Source organism: Neltuma alba, unplaced genomic scaffold (genome assembly GCF_004799145.2).
Source record: "Neltuma alba isolate B1F8T4 unplaced genomic scaffold, ASM479914v2 tig00012252_pilon, whole genome shotgun sequence".
In the NCBI taxonomy this organism is placed as follows: Eukaryota; Viridiplantae; Streptophyta; class Magnoliopsida; order Fabales; family Fabaceae; genus Neltuma; species Neltuma alba.
Window position 1 is genome coordinate 287,974 of NW_021636778.1, and position 11,055 is coordinate 299,028.

The 11,055-nt window shown below is 35.8% G+C and overlaps 2 protein-coding genes and 1 long non-coding RNA gene across 3 annotated transcripts; 2 read left to right on the forward strand and 1 right to left on the reverse strand.

Moving 5' to 3' along the window:
• The first annotated feature begins 927 nt into the window (after positions 1-927).
• LOC114725436 (uncharacterized) lies at positions 928-3,716 on the forward strand. Its single transcript, XR_003738417.1, has 3 exons — positions 928-1,006; positions 1,347-1,352; positions 3,707-3,716. It is a non-coding gene; the product is annotated as an uncharacterized LOC114725436 (long non-coding RNA).
• A 2,372-nt stretch (positions 3,717-6,088) lies between these two features.
• Positions 6,089-6,930, forward strand: LOC114725421 (cysteine-rich receptor-like protein kinase 6). The gene is made up of 3 exons (XM_028911939.1): positions 6,089-6,189; positions 6,367-6,529; positions 6,694-6,930. Exons 1-3 carry the CDS (start codon positions 6,101-6,103, stop codon positions 6,928-6,930), a joined length of 489 nt encoding a protein of 162 aa, XP_028767772.1. The 5' UTR covers positions 6,089-6,100.
• Positions 6,931-7,779: 849 nt separating this feature from the next.
• On the reverse strand, positions 7,780-10,915 carry LOC114725422 (cysteine-rich receptor-like protein kinase 10). The gene is made up of 7 exons (XM_028911940.1): positions 10,636-10,915; positions 9,489-9,629; positions 9,261-9,382; positions 8,959-9,169; positions 8,549-8,786; positions 8,216-8,360; positions 7,780-8,073 (listed from the first exon to the last, which is right to left on the reverse strand). The coding sequence occupies exons 1-7, from the start codon at positions 10,913-10,915 to the stop codon at positions 7,780-7,782; spliced, it is 1,431 nt and encodes a 476-aa protein (XP_028767773.1).
• Positions 10,916-11,055: the final 140 nt, after the last annotated feature.

Here is an 11,055-nt window from a genome sequence, read left to right on the forward strand (position 1 = left end):
AATCATACGGAAATTCCTCTTCCGTGAATAATGTTGGGTTATTGGCCTCTAATGGCCCGCGCCTTTAATACCCCTAATAATGCTCTATCTTTCTAATTTTGTTTTCTTTTGCCCTTTTGCTTTTTATTATCAGCCTTATTCTGCATGTGAAATGAAAGACATTATGATATATGACTGCTCATGAAATGTTTCGGTTATGTAATTTTAATATGGCCCTCAAGGTTGCCCTCATTTTGGTTTTGGTTCCTCAAATTTTAAATCATAGGTTTTGGTCCCTCAAGTTTCTTTTTATTTAAAACACTAGCACCTATAATCCAATAAAAACTTGGACAATTTTGCCCCTAGAGGGATCAAAACCTATTGTTTGAAATTTGAAGGGCTAAAACCAAAATGAAGGCAAAGTTGGGGGACTAAAGATTATATTTACCCTTTTAATACTTTACAAAGAGCATAAATTGGCTTTTTTTTGGGGGGGGAGGAGTATCATATATAAACAATAGAAAATACTTCTCGTTTCATTTAAAACTTCAATCAAAAGGAAAATAATAGTAACAATAATGAGAAGGGAAGAACATGGGAAGATGCGGTTGTAGCGTTAGAGGTCCAACCGCGTGAAAACTTTGCTTCACTTTATTTAGCAGAAGCCGTGAAGACGCACGCAGAAGCATTGGGTAGGAAGATGGATATGCCATTTCTGAAACTGCTATCCTATTTTCTGCTTCTCTCCTCCTTCGATCTGGCTTCTTCTGAAGTTGACATCCCGGCTTACTTTGACCACAACTGCACAATCAATAAAAACTTCACTTCCAATAGCCCCTCTACCAGTTCAACCTTGACACTCTCTTCGGTATCTTGTATGAAAAGGCTGCCGGCGGTGATACTCCCAAATTTTTCATCACCAGCTATGCGGACGTCGTATATGGAGAGTTCATGTGGCGAGGTGACGTCCCCATTCAGGTCTGTCGAGATTGCGTTCAGGACGCCATAAATCGAATAGCCTCAAAGTGTCCCTACAACAAAGAGGCAGTCATCTGGTACGACCAGTGCTCCCTCGGCTATTCCGATCGTTCTTTCTTCTCCACCCTCGATCAACTGCCTAGAGTTAGCAGCCGGTTGGTGGCCGTGGTCCCGATAACCAGCTGTACTCTTAACCCATCAGAACCATGCAGCCGGATTCCATCCAGTCCATATGACAGAAATCAAACAAGGATGGAGCACGCGATACCGACAAGGGATAATTCAAACCCTGATGCATACGCAGAATTAAATAAGACGTTGAATGATGCGGTGGTGGAGGCAGCGACGTCAGGTGCCAAGAAATTTGCAACAAAAGAAGCAAACTTTAGTGGAGGGTCGCTGTACACTCTTGTGCAGTGCATGCCGAATCTGTCCCAACAATTCTGTAGCAAGTGTCTATATGCATCATGAATCTTCTTCCGAAAGAAAATACTACACGCGAAGGAAGAATTCAGAGTCCGAGCTGCAATTTGAGATTCGGAGAAGACCGATTTTATTACAAGGGCGACCAGCCTCCCTCCACTGCATCTAAAGGTGATGTCACTATTTTCTTTCTTTCCTTTTCTTTGCACGGCATCAAAAGAAAAACAGGGAGAAGGAGATGAGGAGAAAGAGATTCCCTTCACGTTTTTCAATTTTCAATTTATTATTTATGTGTTTTTTTTTCCTTTTAATTAAGTCTTTAATTTAATTTGCTTTATTCATTAACTCTTGTATAAAAACTAGAAATGCTAATAGAATAAAGTTATAAGAGCTAATATTACAGAAAAAATAAAATTAAATGATTTAATTGAGAGAAAAAAAACATATACCAGATTAAAAATTGGAAAAAAGTATAAATATCAATACGGTTTTCCTTTTCTCTTTTAGGGAATGCATGGTAACTATTATCATTAAGATTCCACGAAAAGATATTGAAAAACTTTTCCATATGGTTTTGTGTCACCGTGTCACGCGTTCTTTTCAATCTCACATTCCAACATTAAAGCAATCAATTTTAATTTTCATAAAAATTGCATAATTTGTTACCCACAATAATTTGGTGTTTTTGGGGGGATTGATTATATATTTGCTTAGTACTCCTTCAATCCCTAATATAGGACCTAATTAAAGAGTTAACATTGATTTTATATATAAGATCTTATTAATTTTTTTTAAATTAACTCTGTTGATATTCTTCCGATAATAATTAAATAGGAGAGGGAGGAAGGAAATTAAAGAAGATACTTAAAGTGTTTTAAAAAAATTATATTAATTAATTTAATCAATATTCTTAATCTATTAAAATAAGTTAATTATATCTCACATTAAGGATAAGAGGAGTATTAAATTTATATACACGCAAGCTTTGAATTGTTGTTACTGATTTGCATTTTACAAACTAAGGATTAAAGTCAAAGGAGAGATACATTTTTGCGAATTTATTTATTTAGTTAATTTTGGTCATTTTTACTGGAGGGAGACCCGACGCGTGTTTGAAGACATACCAACAGAAATAGCAGAAGCTTTTGAGGTTGACAAACAGGCATGGACCTGGAAGGAGGCGGGATGTGCTTTTGAGTTTTCTTTTGGTCTTGGTTTTTATTTGATGTTTTGGGCTTCGGCCCCTTTCTGTACCCAAAAAAATGACTTAATCCTGAACATTTTGTTTCTGTTGTTAAACAGGGCTTGGACGTCCTGATCTTACAGGCAGCAACTGCTCGCCCACCGAAGCCGACGATCAGTACCTAAACAACCTCAGAAATCTCACTCAACAACTCTCCAAGGCATCCAACAATACCAAAAGCAAAGGATTCTGCAGCACCAGCGTAGGAAACAAGTGGGACGCCGTCAACGGCCTCTTCATGTGTCGGGGAGATGTGCCCCTTGAGCTCTGCCATGAATGCGTCAATGAGGGAATCGGGCAACTAAACTTTTCGTGTCCCAATTCAAAGGAGGCTATCATATGGTATGATATGTGTATGCTTCGCTATTCCAATCGCTCTTTCTTCTCTACCCTGGACACACTACCTATACACACAAAACCTGGTGGGGATATGCTTGAAAATGAAACAAAGACCTTCAGTCGGCTGTTAGGGAATACATTCAATGATCTGGTGGCGGTGATGTTGAACGCATCAGAGGATGTAGGAGTGAAAAATTTTGAAACAAATATGAAATCCAACGATGTAGAGCGGAAAACGTTGTATACTCTTGCACAATGTACTTCCAAACCTGTCCAGCCAAGACTGCGGAAAATGTCTACAAGGTGCTTTGCAAAATATCATGTCATGTTGTTCTGCAAAGAAAGGAGGACAGGTCATGAATCCTAGCTTCAACTTGAGGTTTGAGTCATACATATTTCATAATGACAGTAAAAATGTTGTTTCGGTGCCACCTGCGTGTCCCCCAGACGATACAGGTCCCCCAGGAAATCCAGGTAAAGTAATTGCGATCTAATCATTTTTCTTACAGAGATATAGTTCACTAAATATAAATTGATATTCTTAATTCGCTCTCAATTTTGTGCTCACAAATCTTCTCCATTTCTTGTCTGTGGAATGTACACACCCATTTAATTTACTCAGGAGAAGATAACGACCACTCACGAACAGTTATAATAGCGGTGGTGTCCGTTACTGTTGGCTCAATCATGCTCCTTTGTTTCGGCTACTATTACTGGCAGAGAAAAAGGAGCAAGAGCTATAAGGAGATTCTGAAGAAAAATTGTATGTATGCTATTTTTTTCCTTGAAAAAAAAAAGAAAGAAAACTCAGTCAACTGTGAGAAAAACTATGTTGTTGTAGCGTACTTACCTTGAAATGTACATATATCTATAGTTGGAAGTGAAGGAGCCATGTTAGAGTCATTGCAGTTCAATTTGGCAACAATTGAAGATGCAACAGATAATTTCTTGACTGAAAATAGAATAGGCAAAGGTGGATTTGGAGAAGTCTTCAAGGTAACTTAATTATGCGATCAAATCAACGTGTGTGCTTGTGTATATCATTAATTGCATATATTTCCAACTCCCTCATTATCTGATTATTTATGATTTCAGGGCATTCTTCCTGATGGCAGCAAAATAACTGTAAAGAGATTGTTAGAAAATTCTAGTCAGGGCTTATTAGAATTCAAGAATGAGCTCTTCTATTAATTGCCAAACTTCAACATAGAGACCTGGTGGCACTTGTTAACCTTGTGAAATTCATGTTATTTTAGCACCTTTTTCCTTAGTTATCATATTTTTTTGGTGCATTAATGCATATTTGGAAGTATTTAGGATAGGAAAATGTGCATAGTTGATACTTGGGCTAAAATTATGATTTTTTTGGTTAATTGTGAATATTTTGCCCCTAGCTCATCAACTTGGTTTTAATAGTTTGTCTTACTTTGTTAGGTGGTTGAAGCTTACTAAGGGAGCCATTTGAATCAAATATTAATCCCATGAAGTTAGAAAGATGCATAGGAAGCCATGACACATTGAAAAAGCAAGAAAAGATGAGATGCAAAATAGAGCATTGTTGGCCTCACCCAACAGCATTCCAGAAAGTAATTGGCCGCAGCCAAGGCCAATCTTGGCTGCTAAGATCAAGACAGAAAGGAATTGGCTGCAGCCAAGAGAAATCTTAGCTGTAGGCAACGTAGAATTATTGATACTCTGCGTTTTGAAGACAGCATGTGTTTAGGGCTCCATATGCTATACAATTCGAGGGATGCGCCGTTTTTCACCATTCTTCACCTTTGGAGGCTCATTTTGGGAGGTTGCTCTGCTAGGGTTTGAGGCATTTGGAGCTATGGAAGCCAAGATTTGAAGATTTGAAGAGATTCAAACCCATTTTCTTTGGTTTTGCTGTCTCCTTCCTCTTTCCTCTTCATTTTTCTGATATGGCTATAGTTATTCATTGAAGTTATGGTTGTTTTCTGAACATGAGTAGCTAAGCTTCTATTCTAGGATTATTTTGAACCCTTGTATGGATTAAGTACTCATTTTTCCTTTATATTTGTGGTTAATGATATGATTATGTTGATTTTACTCTATGCTTAATGCTTCTTGTTGATTGGCCATCAATGAGATTGTTGGGTTCACTTGATTGATACTTGAGAGGGCTAGGTTGAGTGTAGAACTTGGGTAAAATTGTGTGAGAACTTGAAGTTTACAAGTTGAATGGATGGTTTTGTTAATGAGATAGAGATATACTCATTAACCTCACATAGTCATATAAGGTTTGTAATGAAAATTGGGGTTTAATTAAGAAATTGAGAGATTAATGAACTAATTGAGCTAAACACCTATTTGGAGACTTGAGAGAGCACTTGTAGGTAAATTAGTGTCCTTGGCTAGCTTAATCTATAATTAAGAAGCAAGTATATGATGGGGATTTAATTGAATACTTTTGAAATACAATGGGGATAAATAATCCTAGGGCCCTTTTTGTCCTTGGAGTTGAAGAATCACTTTTTCTTTTCCTTTTTATTAATTTCTAATTTTGAAAATAGTTTTCCCTCACTCTTGATATATTTGTGTAACTCAAATTAGGCGAAAGTGAGATAATCAATACTTGACCGGGTTTTGAAACCAAATCCTCGTGGGAACGATACTCTACTCATCACTTTATTACTTGTGACAACCCGTGCACTTGCGGTGCGAACAGTACTATTAGGATTTTGCCTGAAAGACAAAGGAAAAATACTTGTTTATGAATATGTTCCCAACAAGAGTCTGGATTACTTTTTATTTGGTTTGTTTCTTCTAACCAAACTCATCTTACCATTTTTTCAATTTTTTTTTATTCATATACTAACTCCGATCCTAATTATAACCTCGTTTGTGGATGACAAATGAGGTGTTATAATTAGGAATAGAAGTAGTACTATCCATTCTGTCATTACTCTTGGAGGTGAACATACCTGTCATTCAATTTAGTACTCACCAAGTAATTTAATTATGAATAGGTTCACAAAAGCCAAGAACGTTAAATTGGCTTGAGCGCTATAAAATTACAGGAGGAATTGCTCGAGGAATTCTTTATCTCCATGAACATTCACGTCTAAAGTAATACATCGAGATCTCAAACCTAGCAGAATATTGTTAGATGATGAGATGAATCCAAAAATTTCTGATTTTGGCCTGGCAAGAATGGTTGGTATTAATGAAACTAGAGGAAACACAAATAGAATTGTTGGAACATTGTAAGTTCTCTCTCTTTTTCTTCTATTTTTGTCTTTCTCTAGATTTACTTGTGTCTCTTGCACTTGTACTTTCCTACTGAATTTAAATATTGGCACAAGATTTTGCTCAAATTGATTGGTGCTAATATTCTAACATATATAGATATCTTTATTTGTTATTTTGTGTATTTATTGCAGAGGTTATATGTCTCCAGAATATATTAAGTTTGGACTATTTTTTGAGAAATCAGATGTTTTCAACTTTGGGGTGATGGTTTTAGAAATTATTAGTGGAAAGAAGAATATAAATTCTCGTCATGAATATCCTGATTCTCAGTATACTGATGGACTATTAAGTAATGTGACTATGAAACTTTCAATATTTCTCAAATAATCATGTCATACCTTTCATCGTGGTCATCTTTATAAGCATCAATGCAGTCATTGGAGCTTATGTTAACAATATTCTATAATCAAATTAATAGCAGGGCCCTGTTTTGAATTAATGATCTGACATAATGGCAGGCTTGGAAGCATTGGAGGGACGAAAAATTGATAGAGATGTTGGATCCAAGTCTGACAGAAGCTGGGTCACACAGTGAAATAATCAAATGCATCTATATCGGCTTGTTGTGTGTTCAAGGAAATCCAGAAGTTAGGCCTTCCATGAATGAAGTTGTTCAATATCTAAGTAATAATTCAATTCAATTACCAATTCCTCAAGAACCAGCATTCTTCATACACAGTCAAATGGAACAGTAGCACAGAAATGGAGGGTCAGCTTGCCAACCACAATCAATATTCCATCAATGAAATGTCGAAGAGTACACTATTTCCTCGTTAGATCGGAGTAGATCAGACTTCAACTTTTGTTTTTCTCTACTCTGGGAATTGATGGTTTGTATTTTGTTTTTAAAATATGTGTGCAATAACAATATAAATTTGATCATTTCAGATTGGGATTTGTTTTTGGCCCCTTTTTTCTTCCGCCGTCCATTAAGAGGCTCTATCTTTGTATTTAATTTGTGCAATACTTTATCTCGTAGATACCAAACAGAGCATCTGCATTTAAGAAAAAGCAGAAATAAAAGGATTTTACTGGTGAGGAAAAAATTCACTCAACGAGACTTCATTTGTAGAGCATGATTCTTTACGTACAAATCAATTGGTAAGCTCCATTTGACAATGCAAAAAAAAGAAAAAAAAGTTGCTCTGGAAGTGACAACTGAGTTAAATAATTGCTGTGATATAAAACAATTGTAGACAGGCACAAAGGCTTTGCATTTGGATTTTGTTGGATACAAAACAACCCGACGATGTAGTAATCACTTCATTGTGTGATCTGAATTCAATATTTATCCTCGAATCCTATATCTCTGACAACTTTTCATCCCCCCACCGATTACAAGCCTGTAACAATTAAGTCTAGCTAATTATTTTAGTCATCGCCCTTTTATTGGAAAGTATATTATTGAATAATAATATCAACATTACCATTTATGGTGAATCTCATCATTTGGGTACAATAACATAAAAATACTTGTTCTCTGATTAACAAGGTAGCAAATTGAGTCTTGATGGCAAAGGACAAGATGAAATAAAAGCCTCGTCCTACCGAGGATAGAAGTCACTTATAGATACTTCATTAATGGATCCTCGGCTTTCGGTGCTATGCTCCATGTGGCCCTCCAGAAAGAAAGCAGGTTCTTGTGGAAATGGCAATTGAATTGAATCATTGCTAAGATATGAAACAACTGTAGCCATAGAAGGCCTTGCTTCTGGATTTTCTTGAACACATAACAACCCGATTTGGATGCACTTGTCCACTTCATTCAACGATTCAGATTCATTTAGATTTGAATCCAGTATCTCTAAGATCTTTTCTTCCTTCCATTGATTCCAAGCCTGCAACAATTCAGTACACTTAGCTATTTTAATCACCACCCTTTAAATATCTCACACAATATCGTTAAAATAATCTCACTCAAATTTGAGACAATTACAAAGAAATATTAGTGTAATAAACACATTACAATAATTAACTTACATAGTTTAGGAGGCCATGAGATTGAGCCGGAGAACTTGTGATCTTCTTTCCGCTAATAATTTCTAATACTATCACTCCAAAACTAAAAATATCTGATTTTTCAGAATATTGTCCAAACATTGCATATTCTGGAGACATATAACCACTGAAAAAATAAAAATGTCAATCATAAGTCTTTTTCTGATAGCTAACAAGCAACACACTTGGACATTTCAAATGGGAAAAAATGAAAGACGAACTTTTATGTTGGCTTCTCATAAAAGCTTATTTTTGTTTAGTCAACCATATCATGATAGAGGTAAAAGAGTTTGAAGGAAAAATCTTATAACTTACTATGTTCCAACAATTTTTTTTGTACTTCCTTCAATTTCATTGAATCCAACCATCCTAGCCATGCCAAAATCTGAAATTTTTGGATTCATTTCATCATCTAACAAAATATTACTCGGTTTGAGATCACGATGTATAATTTTAACCCGAGAATAGTCATGAAGGTAAAGAATTCCTCTAGCAACTCCTCCGATAATTTTGTGACGTTCCTCCCAATTTAACACTTTGCTTTCTTGAGAACCTATACATATATAAAGCTATCGTTAATGACTAGACTGACAAATTAAATAAAGATGATTGAAAACAAGTAATTAACTTTAGCATACATGAGACAGCGAATGTCAAATGATTAATAACACGCATGCACGTATATAAATTTCGATTGAGTTAAAATGAGTTTAGAAGAGTCTAACCAAACAGGAAGTAATCAAGACTTTTGTTGGGAACATATTCATAAATGAGAATTTTCTCTTGCTCTTCTATGCAAAATCCTAGCAAGGCCACCAAATTTCTATGCTGGAGCGTGGCTATTAGCAAAACTTCATTCTTGAATTCTTCTGCTCCTTGGCCAGAACTTTTCGAAAGTCTTTTTACAGCTATCTCTTGACCATTTGAAAGAATGCCCTGAAGTCATAGTTGATTAAATTAAACAGGTAAAACAATATAACCAATACTATAAATATCATAATATTTACACATCGACGGCATTTCTCACCTTGTAAACTTGTCCAAATCCACCCCGACCTAAACTAGTTTCCTTCGAAAACTTATTTGTCGCTGCTTCAATCGTAGCCAAACTGAATTGCAGAGGCTCTAAAGTGTTGCTTTCGCTTCCAACTAGACAAATTAACCAAGATATTAAAGCAAACGAGAAGTATCGCCACTCTTCAGCTAGCTAGCCAAACTGTGTGAGTAGTGAAGAGATGGAATGAAAATTACTTACAGTATTTTCGCATGAGAAAAGCCATACGTATCTTCTTTATCTGATTCTTTGATAAATAGTAGGCGAAGCATAAAAGTATCATAGCACCAACAGGAGAAGCCACAGCTATCAAAATAGTCCTCAATCGCCTTTTCCTTTTTACTGTATGTAGAATATTTCCACGTCTCCATGTGACTCCTTATCACCATGTCTCTAAATAATTAGCCTATATATAGAAGCTAGAGCTAAAAGCCATTTGAGTCTTTATTAACCTCCAAGCAAGTCAATTTTTCGAGTCGAGTGAACAGAATCTAATATGAATCATTTGAAGTACCCCATACTGGTGTCGGCGGAACACCAAGACGCAAAATCGGCAAAAGCGAAGTTGTTTCTGCTTTTCGCATTCGCATATGATTCTCTTCACTCATGATTCCAAACTGAGTTGCAGGGACCCGCTTTTCGTGGATATAAAATTTATTAAGTAATTTAAATGTTAAAATATTTAAAATAAGATTATTACTTTCAGCGAATAAATGCTTCCCCTATAAATTTTCGTCTTCCTCCCTTGATATTTTAAAATATCTCAAATACATATTTTTCAGAAAAAATACGTTTAAACTTAATAAGTTTCGGGGTCTTTATTTTATGACAAAATGATATGCTATTTAATTTCTACCTTTTACTTCCATCAAAAATTAAAATTATTTCTTTTACTTCTTTGACTGTGTCCTCAATCTATATATACGTATCTTTCATATACCAATAAAAAAAATCTATAAGAAACTAAATCATTAATTGGTCATGAGCATGAGACTTTTGAAAACAAAATTTTATAATTAGATGGAAAGTATATATGTTTTTGTAAATAATATTTATAGTGATTTATTTTTTGTTGTCATTTATAGTAATTTCATAGACGAATACCCCTCAAAAAAATTTTAAAATAACAATAATAAATTTTTTTTGGGGGTATCATACGAGTCACCGTGTGCGTGCATTTATAAGGGCGAAGAGATTCCTGTTCCTCTGCTTTAATGTCGTGTTTGAAATGACTATTTTGGTCCCAAAATCAGCAATGTAATTAATCTTTTCATGAATAGATTTACTTTAATCTAATTTATTTAATTAGAAAAAAGAAATCAGAAAAGCATGTAATTATGAAGCTTACCAGGATTTGGAGGAGAAAGTAGAGCCGGAGGAGGCGACAGCGTTACTGGCCGAAGAGGCGTTGAAGAATTAAAGAACTGATACAACTCATAACGGGCGAGGCAACTTGGATATAGCACTCTTCCTCCGATCTTCCCATCACAACACCATCTAAAGTCCCCAATCACTCCGCTCAGACACCTTCTGCAATCCGCCGACGAAAGGTCCGGCGTGCACTGAACCAGAACGTACAGAGTTTTGAAACTGTACCGCACCGCATTCGTCTCAAACTTCTTCTTCATCACGCAGACTTGGACGCCTCATCCGCCGTCTGGTTCATAATAATCGTCAATACATTCATGAATCCTGCCTGATTCGAGACATTGTTAGGGTTCAACATTCGGAGTCTAGGCCTTGTATTGACGGTGGAGAAGAAGTTGCG